General features: G+C 38.8%; 1 protein-coding gene across 4 annotated transcripts in view; it reads right to left on the bottom strand.

Moving 5' to 3' along the window:
• Positions 1 to 11,356: 11,356 nt before the first annotated feature.
• Positions 11,357 to 22,598, bottom strand: part of WDR89 (WD repeat domain 89) — a 43,548-nt gene continuing 32,306 nt past the window's right edge. For 3 of the 4 annotated variants that reach the window (XM_043920484.1, XM_043920482.1, XM_043920480.1), the window contains one exon: positions 11,357 to 12,667. In XM_043920484.1, the coding sequence (XP_043776419.1) occupies positions 11,477 to 12,637 (1,161 nt within the window). In that variant the 5' untranslated portion in view covers positions 12,638 to 12,667 and the 3' untranslated portion in view covers positions 11,357 to 11,476. Of the gene's footprint in view, positions 12,668 to 13,197; positions 13,246 to 14,321; positions 14,351 to 22,598 lie in introns of all 4 variants that reach the window. The other variant, XM_043920481.1, reaches the window with a different exon arrangement.

Raw genomic sequence — 22,598 nt, 5'->3', positions numbered from 1 at the left:
TGTAAACTTTGCCAAAAGGACCACAAAAATCATCTGACACATTTTTCAGTTTCTCTTTTAAATTTTATTTCATTTACATATTATGGGCTTCCTAAGTGGTGCTAGTGGTAAAGAACCCACTTGCCAACACAGGAGACATAAGGGATGAGGGCTCGATCCCTGGGTCGAGAAGATCCCCGAAGGAGGGCATGGCAACCCACTTCAGCACTCTTGGCTGGAGAATCCCATGTACAGAGAAACCTGGAAGGCTACCGTTCATAGGGTCGGAAACAGTTGGACACAACTGAAGCGACTTAGCAAGCACACACACATAGTTGATTTACAGTGTTTTGTCAGTCTATGGTGTACAGCAAAATGACTGAGTTTTACATATATTGTTTTTCACATTCTTTTCCATTATGGTTTATTAGAAAGTACTGAATATAGTTCCCTGTGCTATATAGTTGGACACTGTTTGTCTATTTTATATGTAGTAATTTTCCTTTTAATTTTTTAATGTCTACCTCTCCTCTAAACAATAGTCCAATAAAGATGCAATAATTTGCATTTAATGCATGTTGATTAAACCGTGCAAGTTAATTCTTCCCTCACAAATATTGACTCAGTGATAAAATGAAAATTGTTTTGAAATAACACATACACAGAATTGAAGTAGCCTTCCTGTCGAAGAACAACTATTCATCAACCCCAACCTACTTTTTCATACCCTTCTCTGAATCCATGTGCTTCCAAGGAGCATGTGCTATCTTCAACCCCACAGGCAGTGAATCACAACTTGGCCAGTTGGTGGTGATTGCATTCCTCTTGCTAGTGACTGTTTTTGGCTTGAGCACACAATGAAATTTCAGCCAATGACACTTGCTACAAGGCTTCTCAGTAAATGTATGCAAACATTAATAAAAAGTATCACAAGCAAAGAAGCAGCTGCTCTCCCATTAAACATTGTTGAGTATGGATGTGCTCATTGGCTGATTGTAGTCATCTTGTGAACTTGAACCTGACAAGATGAAAACTGGCAGAGCAGAAAAATGGAAAGAATTTGCACTCTTGCTATCAGCCCTGGCAATGCTTTGCTTCTGAACTTATGCCAGGTAACATGTTCCTCATTTGGTTAATTTGAATTGAGCTGTTATTTGCAGCCAAAACTATCCTGATATTCTACCACAAGGTGTAAGTGAAAGTTGCTCAGTCATGTCTGACTCTTTGCGACCCCGTGGACTACACAGTCCATGGAATACTCCAGGCCAGAATACTGGAGTGGATAGCCTTTCCCTTCTCCAGGGATCTTCCCAAACCAGGGATTGAACCCAGTCTCCTGCATTGCAGGTGGCTTCTTTACCAACTGAGCTATCAGGGAAGCCCACATATAACAAATATCAAAGAACAATAAAAACAGAAATCTCTTTTCCTTTCTCTTCTGCCTTTCTTCTCTAGAGGGGATAACTTTCAACTTTTAACTGTTTTGGCAGATGATTTACTTACATACTTCTAAATATTGATAATATGCTTACCTTGCTATTTTCTTGATTTATCCATAGAAAGAATGCCAACTTTTTACTATGGAAAAAGAAACTAAGCATTTTTACACCCCTTCCACTTCCCTTCCCTGCTGTTAACATAGTTTTACAACTTTTGATTAAATCAACATTGTGCTTCCATGATGACTACATAAATATTATTCACCACTAGGTCAAGCAGTATACTATAATTCCATTTCTTTTCTCATACAATTTCCCCCCCTTAGAGTTACAAATCATCCCCCACCTCTTTTATTTGCATAGTTTTTCATGTGTCTATGATTAGTTCTCAAACCCTCCAATGGGGCTGTTCAGTTCAGTTCAGTCGCTCAGTCGTGTCTGACTCTTTGCGACCCCATGGACTGCAGCATGCCAGGCTTCCCTATCCATCACCACCTCCCAGAGCTTGCTCAAACTCATGTCCATCGAGTCGGTGATGCCATCTAACCATCTCATCCTCTGTTGTCCCCTTCTCCTCCTGCCTTCAATTTTTCCCAGCATCAGGGTATTTTCCAATGAATCAGCTCTTAACAATAGGTAGCCAAATTATTGGAGTTTCAGCTTAAGCATCAGTCCTTCCAAAAAATATTCAGGACTGATTTCCTTTAGGATTGACTGGCTTGATTTCCTTGCAGTCCAAGAGACTCTCAAGAGTCTTCTCCAACACCACAGTTCAAAAGCATCAATTCTTCAGTGCTCAGCTTTCTTTATAGTCCAACTCTCACATCCATACATGACTACTGGAAAAACCATAGCTTTGACTAGATGGACTTTTGTTGATAAAGTAATGTCTCTGGTTTTTAATATTCTGTCTTTTCTTCCAAAGAGCAAGTGTCTTTTAATTTCATGGCTGCAGTCACCACCTGCAGTGATTTTGAAGCCCAAAATATAAAGTCTGTCACTGTTTACATTGTTTCCTTATTTATTTGCCATGAAGAAATAGGACCGGATGCCATGATCTTAGTATATTAAGTGTTGAGTTTTAAGCCAGCTTTTTCACTCTCCTCTTTCACCTTCATCAAGAGGCTCTTTAGTTCCTCTTCACTTTCTGCCATTAGGGTGGTGTCATCTGCATACCTGAGGTTATTGATATTTCTCCCAACAATCTTGATTCCAGCTTGTGCTTCATCCACCTCAGCGTTTCTCATGATGTACTCTGCATGTGAGTTAGATAAGCAGGGTGACAATATACAGCCTTGACATAATTCCTTTCCCGTTTTGGAACCAGTTTGTTGTTCCATGACCAATTTTACTGCTGCTTTTGACCTGCATACAGATTTCTCAGAGGGCAGGTCAGGTGGTCTGGTATTCCCATCTCTTTAAGAATTTTCCACAGTTGATTGTGATCCACACAGTCAAAGGCTTTGGCATAGTCAATAAAGCAGAAATAGATGTTTTTTCTGGAACTCTCTTGCTTTTTCGATGATCCAGTGGATGTTGGCAATTTGATCTCTGGCTCCTCTGCCTTTTCTAAATTCAGCTTGACTATCTGGAAGTTCACAGTTCACGTACTGTTGAAGTCTGGCTTGGAGAATTTTGAGCATTCCTTTGCTAGTGTGTGAGATGAGTGCAATTGTGCAGTAGTTTGAACATTTTTTGACATTGCCTTTCTTTGGGATTGGAATGAAAACTGACCTTTTCCAGCCCTGTGGCCACTGCTGAGTTTTCCAAATTTGCTGGCATATTGAGTGCAGCACTTTCACAGCTTCATCTTTTAGGATTTGAAATAGCTCAACTGGAATTCCATCACCTCCATTAGCTTTGTTCATGGCAATGCTTCCTAAGGCTCACTTGACTTTCCATTCTAGGATGTCTGGCTCTAGGTGAGTGAGCACACCATCGTGGTTATCTGGGTCATGAAGATTGTTTTTGTATAGTTCTTCTGTGTGTTGTTGCCACCTCTTCTTAATATCTTCTGCTTCTGTTAGGTTCATACCACTTCTGTCCTTTATTGTGCCCATCTTTGCATGAAATGTTCACTTGGTTTCCCTGATTTTCTTGAAGAGATCTCTAGTCTTTCCCATTCTATTGTTTTCCTCTGTTTCTTTGCGTTGATCACTTAGGAAGGCTTTCTTACCCCTCCTTGCTATTCTTTGGAACTCTGCATTCAAATGAGTATATCTTTCCTTTTCTCCTTTGCCTTTAGCTTCTCTTCTTTTCTTAGCTATTTGTAAGGCCTCCTCAGACAACCATTTTGCCTTTTTGCATTTCTTTTTCTTGGGAATGGTCTTGATCACTCCCTCCTGTACAGTGTCACGAACCTCTGTCCACAGTTCTTCAGGCACTCTGTCTATCAGATCTAATCCCTTGAACCTATTTGTCACTTCCACTTATAATCATTAGGGATTTGATTTAGGTCATACCTGAATGGTCTAGTGGTTTTCCCTACTTTCTTCAATTTAAATCTGAATTTGGCAATAAGGAGTTCATGATCTGAGCCACAGTCAGCTCCCAGTCTTGTTTGTGCTGACTGTATAGAGCTTCTCCATCTTTGGCTGCAAAGAATATGATCAGTGTGGTAGCAGGAGCCATGGCTATCTGTTGCAGGAGTCTTTGGTTCAGGGTGTGGTTGTCATCAGAAAGGTGAGGCAGAGGTCGAGGAAGTCTGGGGCAGTAGACGCAAAGCTTACATGTATGTGGTTTGTTGTGTGGGTTGCAGTTGCATTTCTGGGCTTGGATGGGGCTTCATTGCAAAGAATGGGGTTCTGATGGAGCTAGAGATTGATGAAAGGACCAGAGCCTGAAGCTCTGAAAGTCACGAGGGGCATAGGTATAGAATAGCAATGTCCTTGGAAGGAAGGATGCAGCTACCTGGGTGACACAGCCTGCGGCATAACCCCTTTGGAGAAGGTCACCATTAACCCCACCCACCATACAGCTGCCAAGCAGATGACCCACAAACTGTAGAAATGGCATTGTAATATCCCATCAACGTGGTCTTCTTTTCTTTCCAGTTAAAATTATTGTCTTTGCTTTCTCTCCTCCCTCTCTCATTCTCCCTATTTCTAAACCCTCTTCCATTACTTTCTCCTTCCATACTAGGCAACCACCCTATGGTGATTAACATGTATAATTGTCTGTATGTGCTTGCAAAATGTGAATTGCTTTTTGTATATTTTAAATTTATATAAATGGTTTTCCCACACATGCATTCCATTTCTTAACTATTTTCATTGGGTACTATATTTTTATGATTAAGCCATATGTCTAAAGTATATAGATCTAGTTTGTGGCTTGTTAAGTGTTGCAGAATACTTCATGGTGTACATCCATCACATTTTTACCTGCTTCCCAGGGATACATATCCAGGTTGTCTCCTACTCTATGACATCACAAACAATGCCCAATAATGAACCTGTATGCAAATATCTTTGGGCTATCACATCGTGCAGTGTAATGGCTAGGTCAGAGGGTACATGAATACGTGTTTTTGCTATCCAGAATAGCTGTATCTGTTTGTCTACACTCCCATTAGCAGTGCTTTGGGTTCCTCTGTGCCCACATGTCTCCAACATTTTGGTATCATTTAATTTCCTAATTTTTTAAATTCTAAAATATATAAGGTGATTAAGTCTTTATTTTTCTGATTGCTAAGAAGTTCGACAATTTTTGTGGGTTTCATCTGAAATTTGCCTTTTTATATTCATTGCTAATTTTTCCATGGGTATTTTCTCTTATTGATTTGCAGAATTCCTTCTATAGTCTACATTAACCACTCATTGATTCCAAGTATCTTTTCTTCCATCAGTCATTTATCTACAGATCTTTTGTGACCAGAAATGCTTAATTTTGATATAATAATATTTTTTCTGCTTTATACTGTATACTTTTGAAATTTAAGAATCCATTTACCACCTCTAAATTAAAGCTATTCTCATTTAAGATCATGGCATCTGGTCCTATCACTTCATGGGAAATAGATGGGGAAAATGCGGCAACAGTGTCAGATTTCATTTTCTTGGGCTTCAAAATCAAGGCGGACAGTCCCAGCAGCCATGAAATTAAAAGATGCTTGCTCCTTGAAAGAATAGCTGTGACAAACCTAGACAGCATATTAAAAAGCAGAGACAGCACTTTGCCAGCAAAGGTCCATATAGTCAAAGCTATGGTTTTTCCAGGAGTCATGTAGAGATGTGAGCTGGACTGTAAAGGCTGAGTACCAAAGAATTGATGTTTTCAAATTGTGGTGTTGGAGAAGACTCTTGAAAGTCCCTTGGAGAGCAAGGAGATCAAACCTGTCAATCCTAAAGGAAATCGACCCCGAATATTCATTGGAAGGATTGATGCTAAATCTGAAGCTCCAATACCTTGGGCACCTGATGTGAAGAGCTGACTCATTGGAAAAGACCTTGATGCTGGGAAAGATTAAGGGCAAATGGAGAAGGGGACAATAGAGGATGAGATGATTGGATGGTATCACTGATTCAATGGACATGAGTCTGAGCAAACTCAGAAAGATGGTGAAGGACAGGGAAGCCTGGCATGCTGCAATTCATGGGGTCACAGGAGTTGGACACAGCTTATCAACTGAACAACATTTATAATTTAAGGAATCTAGTTTTGTTTTTCTCTATATAGTAAGCTGCTGCTACTGTTTAGTCACTTCAGTCGTGTCTGACTCTGTGCGACCCCACAGACAGCAGCCCACCAGGCTCCTCCGTCCCTGGGATTCTCCAGGCAAGAACACTGGAGTGGGTTGCCATTTCCTTCTCCAATGCATGAAAGTGAAAAGTGAAAGTGAAGTCACTCAGTCCTTTCCGACTCTTCCCGACTCCATGTACTGTAGCCCACCAGGCTCCTCCTCCGTCCATGGGAGTTTCCAGGCAAGAGTACTGGAGCAGGTTGTCATTTCCTTCTCAAATATAGTAAGCTAGTATCCTCTAAATAACTTAATGAAAAAAACTTTCCTTTTTCATTATGTCACCTTTATAAAATATTAAGTTGCCATATATCCATGCTTTATCTCTGAGTTCTATACATTTGCATTGTTCTATGGCCATACAGTAGCTTCCCTGGTAGCTGATAAAGAATCCACCTACAGGAGACCCCTGGTTCGATTCCTGGGTCAGGAAAATCCGCTGGAGAAGGGATAGGCTACCCACTCCAGTATTCTTGGGCTTCCCTTGTGGCTCAACTGGTAAAGAATGCGCCGCGATGTGGGAGACCTGGGTTTGATTCCTGGGTCAGGAAGATTCCCCTGGAGAAGGGAAAGGTTACCCACTCCAGTATTCTGGCCTGGAAAATTCCACGGGGTCGCAAAGAGTCGGACACCACTGAACGACTTTCACTTTCAAATAGATATCCTATAATCTTGGTCAATTCTGGGATAGTCTTTAACTTTTGCTATTGTTAAATGATGTTTGGATTTTTGTAGACTGACCATCTTCTGGCAACTTTGCTGAACCTCTTTATAGTTCAAATAGTTTGCTGTTGGATTTTTTCAGGTATTTTTAATTTACAAAGGAGTTTTTTTTCCCTCTTCTCTTCCAGTCCTTACACATTATAGTTTTTTAAAATCTTTCCTTATAGTATTAGCCAGAATCTGTACTACTCCAATAGGCTTCCTCATTGCGTTCCAGTCTCAATTTCTCAAAGAAAATGTATTTTAATATAACATTTTTCCACAAGAATAACATTTAGTGCATATTTTTTATATATAAACTTTAACCAAGTTAAAATTATTCTATTGATAGCTTGAGGTTTAGATTTTTCATAAATAGGTATTAAGTCTTACCACATGTTTTTCTGTCACTCTTTGTCTATCACTCCCATAGATTATCTGATATTGAGTCACCCTAGTATCCCTGAGACAAACCCTATTTGTCAAGTTTTTAAAAAATACACCACTGGATTTGGTAGCTAACATTTTAAACTGTGAATATATATTCATACAAACAAAATAAACCTTTTCCTTCATTTTCATCTGATTTTGGAATCAATGCTACATTTTTCAATAATTACATTTGTAAATTCCATTTGTCAATAATTAAGATTGCCGCCTAGCTTTTTGGTTCATATCTGTTTGGTGTATCTTTTTTTTTTTTTTTGGCAACAGCTTTTTCAGATGTACTTCACATACAATTCATATATTTGAAGTGTACAATTTAATAGTTTTTAATATGCCCAGAGTTATGCAACCATAACCACAATCAATTTTTGAATATTTTCATCTTCCCCAAAAGAAATCCTATCAGCAATCAGACATCAACCCTCCCATTTTACCCCCACCTCCCAGCCCCAAGCAAATACTGTATATATGTTCTCTTTATAGATTTGACTATTCTGAGCATTTGATGTAAATGGAATCATACATATGTAGTCTTTTGTAGCTATCTTTACTTAGTGTTTTCAAGATTCATCAGAGTTGTAGCATTCATTAGTACATGGATGAATATTTCTTTCCTTTTCATGGATGAATAATATTCCATCATATGTGTACTTTTATCCATTCGTCAACTGATGGACATTTGAATTTCCCTCTTTTGGTTATTGTGAATACTGTTATGAATATTCATATACAAGTTTTTGTGTGGATTCGTTTTCAATTCTCTTCACCATAAACCTAGGAGTGAAACTGTTGTATCAAATAGCAACTGTTTGAAGAGTTGCCAGACTGCAGCTATACCATTTTATATTCCTAATAGCAGCGTGTGAAGCTTTCTCTACACTCTCACCAATACTTTTTTTAAAAAATTATAGCCATCCTACTGGTGTGAAATGGTATCTCATTGTGGTTTCAATTTGCATTTCCCTACTGACTAATGATATTAAACATCTTTTTTTGTGTGTTTATTGACCACTTGTATATTTTCTTTGGAGAAATGTCTATTCAGATCCTTTGACCATTGAAAAAATTGGGCTGTCTTATTATTGTCATTACACTTGACACTCTTTTTGGGCCTTTCAACCTCAAGAATAAAGTTCTGGGATAGCCTCTTAAGTTGTGTCATTTTAATAATTTAATTTTTTCCCACTTACAACATAGTCAGCATTACCTCATATCCTAAATATGTTAAAAACATGGCTTTTCATTTTTACATAGTCCTCTATCAAAAGATCAAAATGTATCAAAGATTTTAAGCAGCATGAAGCATTATCAAACCTGTGTTTTTGATGTCAGTCAAGAAGAGTAGAGAAAATGAACTGGAGTGGATAAGAGTCTATAATCTTGGAGAGAAACGATGAAAGTCTCATCTAAGGCAGTAGTGGTAGGGGGTAAAGCAAAAAAAAGATGACAAGTTCCTACTTCTATTAGGAAGTAGAATGGCACAGGACTTGGTGAGTGATTAAGAGAAAAAGGGAAAGTACTAAGTTACCCTCAGGTGTATGGTTTGGATAATACCAAGCATAGTTGAATTTCTTGAAATAAGAATTATGTATTTTTAATATGTGTAATAGTTACTTACCTATTATTTGGGCTTCCCTTGTGGCTCAGCTAGTAAAGAATCTGCCTGCAATGCAGGAGACCCGGGTTTGATTCCTGGGACCCACTCCAGTATTCTGACCTGGAGAATTCCATGGACTCTATAGTCCATGGGGTCACAAAGAGTCAGACATGACTGAGAACTTTCATTTTCACCCACCACTGGAGTGGGCAGCCTTTCCCTTCTCCAGGGAACAGCAGTGGCCACCAGACTGGAAAAGGTCAGTTTTCATTCCAGTCCCAAAGAAGGACAATGCCAAAGAATGTTCAAACTACAGCTGTGCTCATTTCTCATGCTAGTAAGGTTATGCTCAAATCTTTCAAGCTAGGCCTCAGCAGCATGTGAACCAAAACCTCCCAGATGTACAAGCTGGGTTTAGAAAAGGCAGAGGAATCAGAGATCAAACTGCCAACATTCACTGGATCATAGAAAAAGCAACAGAATTCCAGAAAAACATAAACTTCTGCTTCATTGACTACACTAAAGTCTTGACTTTGGTACTAAGTCACTTCAGTCGTGCCCGACTCTTTGTGACCCCTGGACTGTAGCCTGCCAGGCTCCTCTGTCCATGGGATTTTCCAGGAAAAGATATTGGAGTGGGTTGCCATTTCCTCCCTCAGGGAAATCTTCCCAACCCACAGATTGAACCCACATCTCTTATGTCTCCTGCATTGGCAGGCGGGTTCTTTACTACTAGTGCCACCAGTCTGCTTTTTTTTGACTGTGGGGATCACAACAAACTGTTGAAAATATTTCCCTGGTGGCTCAGGCAGTAAAGAATCTGCTCATAATGCGGGAGACCCAGGTTCAATTCCTGGGTTGGGAAGATCCCCTGGAGAAGGGAATGGTGCCCACTCCAGTATTCTTGCCTGGAGAATTCCATGGACAGAGGAGCCTGGTGAGCTATGGTCCAAGGCGTCTCAAAGAGTTGGACACAACTGAGTGACTCATACACACACTTAAGGAGATGGGAATACCAGACCACCTTACTTGTTTCCTGAGAAATCTGTATGCAGGTCAAGAAGCAACAGTTAGAATCCTACATGGAACAAATGACTGGTTCAAAATTGGGGAAGGAGTAAGACAAGGCTGTACATTGTCACACTGCTTACTTAACTTATATATGGAATAAGTAAGTAAGTGTTAGTCGCTCAGTTGTGCCTGACTCTTTGCGACCCCATGGATTGCAGCCCACCAGGCTCCTGTGTCCATGAGATTTTCCAGGCAAGGATACTGGAGTGGGTTGCCATTTCCTTCTCCAGGGGATCTTCCCGACCCAGGAATTGAACCTGGGTCTCCTGCACTGCAGACAGATTCTTTACCGACTGGACTACAAGGGAAGCCCATATATAGAGTACATCATGTGAAATGCCAGGCTAGAGGAAGGAGAGTGAAAAAGCTGGCTGAAAATTCAACATTCAAAAAACTAAGATCCATCCAGTTCCATCACTTCATGGCAAACGGGGCAAAAGTGGAAACAGTGACAGACTTTATTTTCTTGGGCTCCAAAATCACTGCAGATGGTGACTGAAGCCATTAAATTAGAAGACACTTGCTTCTTGGAAGAAAAGCCATGACAAATCTAGACAGCAGAGAAATCACTTTGCCAACAAAGGTCTGTATAGTCAAAGCTATGGTTTTTTCAGTAGTCATGTACGGATGTGACAGTTGAATCATAAAGGAGGTTGAGTGCCAAAGAACTGATGCTTTTGAACTGTGGTGTTGGAGAATACTCTTGAGAGTCCTTTGGACTACAAGGAGATCAAACCAGTCAACCCTAAGGAAAATCAACCCTTAATAGTCACTGGAAGGACTGATGCTGAAGTTCTAATACTTTGGCTACTTGATGTAAAGAACCGACTCACTGGAACAGACCCTGATGCTGAAAAGATTGAAGGCAAAAGGAGAAAAGGATGACAAAGGATGAGATGGTTGGATGGCATCACTGACTCAATGAATATGAATTTGAGCAAACCCTGGTAGACAGTGAAGGACAGGGAAGGCTGGCGTGCTGCAGTCCATGGGGTCGCAAAGAGTTGAACATGATTTTGGGACTCAACTACAGTGCGAGTGTAATCTACATGTATTAAGCAAGTAGGGGCTTCTCAAATAAAGAAAAAACAGTCTGATTTGGTTTTATAATAAAGATGACTAAAAAAGTAAAAAATTGAGCTTAAAAAACACAACCCAAACCACCTGTTTTTAAAAGTCACACCAGCCATCTACTTCTAAAAAACCCTTATCAAAGCTATTTCTTCAAACCCAACATTTACTAATTCAACAGATGGGTTTTTAAAATGAGGAATGTAATTTTACTTTCAACTCACTGATTATATACTCAACTGGCAGCTTTAAAAAAATAATTTTGGAATACATGAAGACTTGAATTAAACCATTCTCAGCATATTCCCAGGATTGTTTGCTAACTGGCTTGTTTTTATTTATATATGAACTTTTAACATGTCTACCACAGGTAGTACACAGAAATAATCATTTGCAACTATAAAACCTATCAAGTAAATGCCCGATGTAACATCATTGCCTTTTCCTTTTTTTATAAGAATCATTACTGTGAACGCGAACGCGCTGGTATACAGAGGATGCTATTTTCATGCTGTCTTTCTTTGTAAATGTCTTCTCTACTGCTCCAGGTTTCCAAAGTAACAACTGTGCGTCTTCTCCTCCAGTTAGCAAAGAATCATCCTGCATATTCCAACAGAAGGACCGGACTATAGCAGCATGCCCTCCTTGAAGGCTGGTCACGTGGACCAATCCTGATGTCATACAGCTCATTATGTGAATAATTCCTGTGTTTGTCCCTCCAACAACAAACAATTTGTCTGTCTTTTCATGATATAGGCCACCAATCAAATAGTCCAAATTCCCTTCTTTCACTTTAATTACTTCTCTGACGTCTGGAATGTTCAAACATGTAATTGGTTCATCTGTATCCAGATGATTAAGATCCCACCAACAAAATCCCTCATCATGTGTCATGCAGTAAATCTGTTTATAATCTTTCCCAGACCAACCAATAAAGCTTACTGATGAAACTGAGTTACAGGTTGTGACCAGTGCATCGTCTTCATTATCCGCGCTAATATCAAATACATTTACCAGGCCATCAGTTGAACCTGAGACTACCATGTTTGGATTACTGGGATGGAAACATACTTGAGTGATATCATCACTATGTGTCTCTGAATATGCACCAAGTGGCTCTTTGGCAGTAGACAAGTCCTGAGAATTAATTCTTGCATCCCAAAATACCAACAATGCATCATCATCAACTTTTTCTGTACCAGCACAAATGACATGATCATTAGAGCTGATATCAAAACTGATAAAAACATTGGAAGGGTAACCCTTGAACAGCTGGACAGGTTTTCCACCGGCCAGTCGAGCATCCCAACACTTAACCGTGCCATCCGTGCATGAGGAATACACATAGTCACGGGAATTTGCAAACTTGACTCCATTAAGTCCAGGATACCCTCTAAATTCTCGGAGTACATTTAACCTTTCTTTATCATATATTCTGATTGATCCATTAGAACATAAAACAGCAACCAAGCTTCCTTTTTCTGTTTGTACAGTCTTTGACGTGTCTATGCCAAGCAGGTAAGTAGGCTCTTTAGTTTCTGAGGAACGTTTAACAATGTTCAAGTTGGCAAATTGTTCTTCAATCTTCTCCATATCAGGAGTGCATCCAAGGGTAGTAAAAATCTGTAATAAAAACAAAAATTGAAATTAAACCCAAAGTATCTCTACATTGTAATTAAATCAAGAACATTTCCCTCTGAGAGCTGGCATAAGAAAATAGAAATAAAATCTATTATTTTAATCATTCCCCTACCTACCATGATGTATCGAAAACTCAGCTGCTTCCTTCTATTTCAACCACTTTTTATATACTGAATCTACTGCCAGTAAGAGATTATAAAAATGTATGTACATGTACATACATTGCATAGTAATTCCTTTCAGCTCAAACCTAATTATTGGTCCTACTCATGGTCCTCAGCATTAGCCAGGATCTCTACTTTGGGATCATTTTCTCCTGGCTCTAGCTACCTTATACAGCTATAGAATCTAAACACAGATGTGTTGGCAGAAAAATAGTCCCTCAAAGATGTTCATGCCTTCATCCCAGGAACCTATGAATATGTTAGGTTACAAAGCAAAGAGGAATTGAGGTCATAAATGGAATTAAGGTTGCTAATCAGTTGACATTAAAATAGATTATTGAGGATTACCTGGGTGGACCCAAAGTAAAAACCAGTGCCCTTAAAAGTAGAAGCAGGTGGAGAAGGAAATGGCAACCCACTCCAGTTTTCTTGCCTGGGGAATCCCATGGACAGAGGAGCCTGGTGGGCTACGGTTCCTGGGGTGACAGAGTTAGATATGACTAAGCACAAGCTACTTTTAGAGGAGATAAGATATCTCTTAATGAAGGAAAAATACTTAAAGAGAAAGTTAAGTGTATTCTGTCATGTGACAGGAAGAATAAATTGAAATGAGCAAAACAGGAAAAACTGAAAGTACATCAGAGGTCTCCAAAAGAAAGGAAAGGATCTCTTGATCATAAAAGTGACAATGCTAAAGTTTTGAATAATTGTTTTGCACAGATCAATCATGTGCAGATCAGTTCTGAAACTGAAGCCAAAAAAAGAAAATAAATTGTACTTTCTGAATTAAATAATGGAGGGGCAGAGGATCACCAAAGATGAGAAAGTGGAAGAAAAAAATATATACTATTAATTATCTATTGTGACATAATAAATAACTCTGAAAGTTAGTAGCTTAAAGCAGCAATGATTTATTATTATTTTTAAATGATACTCTGGATGGGTTGACAGTTTATCTGCTGGTTTTACCTGAGTTCACTGGTACAGAAACATTCAGCTGAAAGATGGTTGAACTGAAAGATGGTTGGGCTGGAAGATCAAGGTAGCTTCATTCACATGTCTGACATCTGGTGGTGTCCATTGGGAGCTTAGTTTCTTTTCCAAGTGACCATTATTCTCTAAAAGGTTAGACTGGCTTCCTTTTTTGATGGCCTCAGGGTAGCATCATAACAAGGTGAAAGCAGAAGCTGCAATGTCTCTTAAGGTCTGGTTTTGGAAGTCACAGGACATCATTTTTGCTACATTCTGCAGATTAAATCAAGTCACAATAACAGTCCAGATGCAAAGAGTGGGGAAATAGATAACCTCTTGATGGAAGGAAGAGTAGTCATTGCATAGACGCATCGGAGAAATCTGTGGTCATATTTTACAACTTATCATAACAGAGAATGAATGTGACAAAGAAAAAAAAAAATAAATAAATAAAAAAAATAAAAATAAAAAAAAAAAAATAAAAAAAAAGTAGAAGCAGGCAGAATATGAGAATTGGTGGGAGATGTTCCTGTGGAAGAAAAGTTCAGAGAGATACATTATTGGTTTGGGCGAGGGAAGCCAATAATTGGGTGGCCTCTAGAGAGTGGAAGAGGCAAGGAAATAGCCACCTTTAGAGCCTCCATGTGAAAGTGAAACTCTGCTAATCTTTGATTTTAGCCCAGTGAGACCCACTTTGAACTCCTGACCTCCAGAGCTATAAAAAATTTATGTCATTTCAAGCCACCAATTTTGCAGTAATTTGTTACAGCAGCGATAAAAAAAAAACTAATACAGGTACCCAGGAGGAATTGCAGAAATCTGCTTCTCAGGCAGGAGCAGTTTGCAAATGGTGGAGCTGGAATTTGAACCCAGGCATTTTGGCTTCAGGAACAGTGATCTTCACCACCACATTAGATTGCTTCTCAATGGTATACAGAACTAGTTCCAGGCCAGAAAGATATGCATAAAGTCTAGTGACTTTATCACAAGTTTTTCTATCTTGCTTTACCACATGAGTATTCTTGCCAGCCTCACAAATTCACATTTTCATTCTTAAGATGAAATGCTTTTTTTTTTCTGTTGCTTTAGTGATAGCTTTTTAGCTATCTGTCTTTTCATCTTTACAAGGAGGAATGAATATGAACTCAAGAGTGGTTAGAAGGATTAACTGAAATAATGTGTCTGGCATATCATGGTACACATTCAACAAATGTTACATAAAAATGACCAGGATTACCATTACCAATACCACTAACACCACATGGTGGAGAATTTAAATCTATCAGAGTGGCTCCAAACAGCACAATTAAACCAATAGACAAAAAACATTAAAAGTTGGATTGAGGTTCAAAAGAAGAATAAGCATCTTCTCCAACTTTAAATTTTGAATATTTTAAAACTTACAAAAGTTGAAAGACTAGTACAATGAACACCCACACACATACACACAGTCTTTCACCTCCGAGGATCACTCGCTTTCTACTATCTCTATAAACACAGACACACACATTTTTGATGAGCTATTTGAAAATGAACTGCAGACAAAATATCATTTCACTTCTAAATACTTTGACACAGAGAACCTCCCCAATATTCTGTTTTCTTAACACTGAATTTTTTGAAAAGTCTGGCCAGTTGTCTCATAAAATGTCCTATATTCTAGATTCTTCTAATTGTCTCCTCTTCGAGATTAGATTCCAGTTTAACATTGTTATCAGGGATACAATTTATGTGATGCTGGGGACTTCTTATTGCATCACATCATAGAGGCTCATAACAACTTTGATCACTTCCTTAAGTTCTTGGTGCTCAAACTGTCTCTGACCTGACCACTGAGAAACTCTTCAGGCCAGCTTGTGTGCTTTTGATATGTCATTATCACAATTAGTCTCTTAAGTCCCTACATGGAACAACTCTGTATAAGAATAACCTAAGTACGAAAACAGTGAACTTCCTTTAAGTATTCAGAGACTAAAAGATGATTTACCTCCACAGTGTTTAACTGTTGGTTTTATAACCAGATAGGTTAAATGGCCTTCTCTTTTTGAACGTGTCATGCTTCTGTCTCAGGACTGTGGCAGTAGCTGCTTCTCTGTCTGGAATACCATCTGTACATTTTCTGTGTGAGTAACTCCTGCCTGTTATTCAGGTCTCAATATGTTACCTCCCCAGAGAGAACTTCCGTGATCAACCAACCTAAAGCGGCCGGTCACTCCTAATCAAATTGCCCATTTTGTTAAATAAAAAATTAGAAATGCTTTAATTTATGAACTATTTCAAATGTACAAAGAAGTGTAGAAAAAAGGAAACATACTCAAATACTGTATGTATTACCTAGATTTAACAGATGGTAACATTTTGCCAAATTTGCCTCAGTTTTTTATTTAAAGAAATGAAATGATAGATACAACTTCTATGATTAAGAAATTCTAAAAATGGCATCACATTTATATGTATCTTTGCTACAATTTGCTCTTTTCACTCAATATTTTTGAAAAACTTGATTTTACCTGACTTTCTTGCTCTTTCGTTATCAATACGGTTGTTGAATAAATGAATGAATAATTGATTCAGCTTTCATGCATAAAGAGCTGAAGAGCTCCAGGAAAAGCAGAATAAACCTAAAATGATATGTCATATGTCTGTATGTTTGCACGGAGAGCTCTGCTTATGGAAATTAGTAACATAATGGCATTCTTTAGCAGTACTTTAAATAAAACACAAAAAGGAAATATAAAGACTTTATATTTGTGAAAGAAACATTATTTAACATATTTTTTTTTTACTACAAGATATTCAAATATGTCCTAAAATGTGTGTTCACTTAAGAGTATACTGCCTACACACTTCAAGGAAAAAAATCCTTTTTAATTCCAGATAAAAATCAACTACCCATTCCTGAAATAATCAAAGTGTTAATAAGATTACAAAAGAAACAATTCTTTGCTACTGTTTCATATTGATCTCTGCATATGAAACATCAGATTGATGAGAGTCTTAAACAATAAGAAAGTTTAATGTGACTTTTAAGTTAACGGTAAGTTCCAGGACTATGGCTGCGCACTGCTCCCCTCAAGCAATCCAGCAGTGCTGTCCTCCTCCCCCCAGCAGTGCTGCCCAGAGTCTGCTTCATATTGGAACGGTCCTGCAAGGCTTTAATCCAAAGGATTCTGGGATCGATGATGCAGGCAGAGTGGGCCCCAGATGGAATGCTACAGCAAACCAACATTTTAAGATAGCAGTAATGGTAACAATCTCATTGGTGTTCCACCTAACACACTGTTTAAATGCAGTATAGTGCTTCAAAAAAAGAGAAAGATATTAGAAGATAGGTAGATCCCACAACGCTCATATTATAGAGCTTATATTCATTCGTCCACAGATACAAATAGTAAAATATTACTTTAATCTCTTTGGGAAAAGATGAAAACCTCTGACTTATGCTTTAACACATTAATATGCATATGCAAATGAGACATATTTGAAATATAACTTCCAAGGTTACACAATCTTAATTTTACATACTAATGAATCATTGTAAAATGATAAATAAACCTTTTTACTTCTATGTATGCCCTTATCTGAGTTTTTTTTTCTTTTGGCATGATCCTCTTCCCATTCCTCAAGATAAGCCATGGTCTCTCTTTTCTTCTCACTCAGTAACCTCATTGAAATTCATGTTTTCAAGTGCCACCAACATGCCAATGAGCTCATCTATTTACAAGCCCATATTTCCAAGTGTCAACTAGCCATCTCTCCTTGAATCCCACTACAACTCCAAGTTAAACTGATTATTTATGCTTCCCCTCCATGAAACATTCTCCTTAAAAACAAAACCAAATTATGCTTCTCGATGTTCTCCATGTTGGTTGGTGGTACTGGCACCACGACAGCACTCTCACCTACTCAGTTACCTAAGCCAGAATCTCTGGGGAAAATCCAACTCTCCTACTCAGGGCTTTCATCCAATCCCTTCTCAAATCTTCTGCTGCAGGCTACTAACTGAAGTACAAGGTTCGATCTATTTCTGGAGATTAAAACAATATTGACAACTGCATACAGTTCAACCTAACAAAAACGTATAAAGAGAACAAATAAGACTAACCATAATTTTAATATTTTCTCTATTTGTTTCTGTTAGATACATAAAAGGAAGCTAAGTTAGCATTTTAGATCTCAACAGGCCAGTGAGAGCTGAGGATGCCTTTCTTATACTAATGCACACACACAAATGAAAAAGGGCACAAACAGAAAAGAACAGAAAAGAATACTGAAGCAAAGAATAGGGAGGAGAAAAGAAGAGAAATGAAGATAAGCCTAAAGAGGACAAAACAGAAAAGAGAAGGGAATGGAGTTACTGCCACTACCTCCTAAATCACACTGCACTTTGTACTTTCCCAATACTGAGATGAGACAAGGAGGGAAAGTCCAGATAAAGGAAGTTCAGTAGAGTCTAAAGCTATGTTGGCTAAAAAGTTTTCATTAAGCCATCTTGAAACACATTAGATGGAAAATGCTCATTAATCTCTAATCTGAGGAACAGTCCTTAGATAGTTGAGGGCTGATTTACTTGATAACAACATCCCTAAACATTAAGTATTTCTTCTGGGGCTTTTGCATAAAGATATGTTATCTTTATCAATCAAAATGTTCTTTTATTTTACTTCCTATTAAAATAAACCCAATAAAGTGTTATTTCTATACAAAAAGTACATTCTAAATACATCTAACTGCAACTAGGCATTCCTCTTATTCTTGGATTGACCAAGTTTGAATATGAAATCTGAAGGACAGCCTAGCTAGCTTAAATAATTCCATAATGGAAGTGAAAGTCGCTCAGTCATGTTTAGCTCTTTGCGACCTCATGGACTATACAGTCCATGGAATTCTCCAGGCCAGAATACTGGAGTGGGTGGCCTTTCCCTTTTCCAGGGGATCTTCCCAACCCAGGGATCAAACCCAGGTCTCCTACATCGCAGGTGGATTCTTTACCAGCTGAGCCACAAGGGAAGCCGATAATGGAAGAGGAAGTAGCTTTCTTTCCCATTTAAACAAGATGAAAAAAAGTATAAAAAGAAAACACACATTTTATACCTATTTAGAAACTATTGATTTCTCCCGGCAATCTTGATTCCAGCTTGTGCTTCTTCCAGCCCAGTGTTTCTCATGATGTACTCTGCACAGAAGTTAAATAAGCAGGGTGACAATATACAGCCTTGACATACTCCTTTTCCTATTTGGAACCATTCTATTGGTCCATGTCCAGTTCTAACTGGTGCTTCCTGATCTGCATATAGGTTTCTCAAGAGGCAGGTCAGGTGGTCTGATATTCCCATCTCTTTAAGAATTTTCCACAGTTGATTGTGATCCACACAGTCAAAGGCTTTGGCATAGTCAATAAAGCAGATATAGATGTTTTTCTGGAACTCTCTTGCTTTTTCGATGATCCAGCGGATGTTGGCAATTTGATCTCTGGCTCCTCTGCTTTTTCTAAAACCAGCTTGAACATCTGGAAGTTCACGGTTCACGTATTGTTGAAGCCTGGCTTGGAGAACTTTGAGCATTCCTTTACTAGCATGTGAGATGATACAATTGTGTGGTAGTTTGAGCATTCTCTGACATTGCCTTTCTTTGGGATTGGAATGAAAACTGACCTTTTCCAGTCCTGTGGCCACTGCTGACTTTTCCAAATTTGCTGGCATATTGAGTGTAGCACTTTCACAGCATCATCTTTTAGGATTGGAAATAGCTCAACTGGAATTCCATCACCTCCACTAGCTTTGTTCATAGTGATGCTTCCTAAGGCCCACTTGACCTCACATTCCAGGATGTCTGGCTCTAGGTGAGTGTGAGTGATCACACCTTTATGATTATCTGGGTCGTGAAGATCTTTTTTGTACAGTTCTTCTGTGTATTCTTGCCACCTCTTCTTAATATCTCCAGCTTCTAGTAGGTCCATACCATTTCTGTCCTTTATTGAGCCCATCTTTGCATGAAATGTTCCCTTGGTATCTCTAATTTTCTTGAAGAGATCTCTAGTCTTTCCCATTCTATTGTTTTCCTCTTTTTCTTTGCACTGATCACTGAGGAAGGCTTTCTTATCTCTCCTTGCTATTCTTTGGAACTCTGCATTCAAATGGATATATCTTTCCTTTTCTCCTTTGCTTTTTGCTTCTCTTCTTTTCACAGCTATTTGTAAGGCCTCCTCAGATAGCCATTTTGTTTTTTGCATTTCTTTTTCTTGGGGATAGTCTTGATCCCTGTCTCCTGTACAATGTCACGAACCTCCATCTATAGTTCATCAGGCACTCTGTCTATAAAATCTAGTCCCTTGAATCTATTTCTCACTTCCACTGTATAGTCATAAGGGATTTGATTTAGGTCATACCTGAATGGTCTAGTGGTTTTCCCTACTTTCTTCAATTTAAGTCTGAATTTGGCAATAAGGAGTTCATGATCTGTGCCACAGTCAGCTCCCAGTCTTGTTTTTGCTGACTGTATAGAGCTTCTCCATCTTTGGCTGCAAAGGATATAATCAATCTGATTTCGATGTTGACCATCTGGTGATGTCCATGTGTAGAGTCTTCCCTTGTGTTGTTGCAAGAGGGTGTTTGCTATAACCAGTGCTTTTTCTTGGCAGAGCTCTGTTAGCCTTTGCCCTGCTTCATTCCGTACTCCAAGGCCAAATTTGCCTGTTACTCCAGGTGTTTCTTGACTTTCTACTTTTGCATTCCCGTCCCCTATAATGAAAAGGACATCTTTTTTGGGTGTTAATTCTAGAAGGTCTTGTAGGTCTTCATAGAACCGTTCAACTTCAGCTTCTTCAGTGTTACTGGTTGGTGCATGGACTTGGATTACCGTGATATTGAATGGTTTGCCTTGGAAACGAACAGAGATCATTCTGTTGTTTTTGAGATTGCATCCAGTGCTGCATTTCGGACTCTTTTGTTGACTATGATGGCTACTCTATTTCCTCTAAGGGATTCCTGCCCACAGTAGTAGATATAATGGTCATCTGAGTTAAATTCACCCATTCCAGTCCATCTTAGTTTGCTGATTCCTAGAATGTCGATGTTCACTCTTGCCATTTCCTGTTTGACCACTTCCAATTTGCCTTGATTCAAGGACCTAACATTTCAGGTTTCTATGCTATATTGCTCTTTACAGCATCGAACCTTTCTTCGACCACCAGTCCCATCCACAGCTGGGTGTTGTTTTTGCTTTGGCTCCATCCCTTCATTCTTTCTGGAGTTATTTCTCCACTGATCTCCAATAGCATATTGGGCATGTACTGACCTGGGGAGTTCATCTTTCAGTGTCCTATCTTTTTGCCTTTTCATACTGTTCATGGGGTTCTCAAGGCAAGAATAATGAAGTGGTTTGCCATTCCCTTCTCCAGTGGACCACATTCTGTCAGACTTCTCCACCATGACCCATCCATCTTAGGCAGCCCCACATACATGGCTTAGTTTCACTGAATTAGACAAGGCTGTGATCCATGTGATCAGATTGGCTAGTTGTCTGTGATTGTGTGTATTCTTGATTAGATTAGTGATATTCTTGATTAGATTCTTAACCAAAAAGAGAATATCAGTGGGAAAATTGGTTAAATCCAGCTAAATTCTGTACTTTTGTCAACAGTATCATACCAGTGTTAATTCTGGTTCTGACAAATGTATCACGGTTATGTGAAGGGTACAGAAGGGTGAAGGAGGGCTGCCTACTGTATTTCTAAGGTCTCCACACTGAGTTTAGGACATGAGAAGCAGCCCACAGGAACAGATATACCTGGGATTTGGTACAGGACATTCATGGGATCCCAGAAGGGAAAAGAGTCCAGGTACCCAAGCAAAGGTTGCCTCAGCCTAGCCTGTGATGACTTTTTGCCAGTAATAGTGAAGCAATGGTTGTGTTTGGGTCAGGTGATCAAAAGGTGATGCCTTCTTCACCTTCTCTTCACCCATCTGCTGGCTGGATACAGAGGATTCCAAGACCCAAAAGAATGGTTGAGTCAGACTTCCCTGGTGGTGCAGTGGATAGGAATCTACTTGCCAGTGCAGGAATCACGGGTTTGATCCTTCATCCAGGAAGATCCTAGAAGCCACAGAGCAACTAAGCCTGAGTGCCACAACTACTGAAGCCCACACACTGACAGCCTGTGCTCTGCAACAAGAGATGCCACCGCAGTGAGAAACCTGAGCACTACACGGAAGACTCAGTGTGACCAAAGAAAAAGAATGGTCGAGTCAAAAAATGAAAGGAGTCTGATTCTGCCAATCACCACATGAAAGGCTAACTACAGAACAGAAAAACCTACATCTGATTGCATCAGTTAATTAGCAGTGTAGATGCTACCTGAAAGATGTAGTTTAAAAAACTCCACAGCATAATGACTCCAACTTTTTAATATCATTCATCTTTTCCTTGGGTTAACTCAAAGGAATTTGCAAATATTAAAGGAAGACCTAAATTTTAGCTATTTCTTTCATTTTATGTTTTTGTTAATTAAACCCAAGTTAAATGCAATACTATTCAGAGAAAATGTATACTAATAAATATTATATAAAATATATAAATATTATATTTAATAAAATTATTCCTATTCATGCATGGTTCTGTTCAGCTTATCTGTATATACACAAGAAAGGTCTTGGAATAATGTTCATAAAATATATTTCAATTATCTGGAGAGTGTGTGTGTATGTATGTGTGTGTGTATGGAGGGAATATGTTGCCTTTTCAGTACTTTTTCTATATTGTTAAAATTTTTAACAATG

Source organism: Cervus elaphus, chromosome 12 (assembly GCF_910594005.1).
Source record: "Cervus elaphus chromosome 12, mCerEla1.1, whole genome shotgun sequence".
NCBI lineage: Eukaryota > Metazoa > Chordata > Mammalia > Artiodactyla > Cervidae > Cervus > Cervus elaphus.
This window is presented reverse-complemented; position numbering and strand designations above follow the sequence as displayed.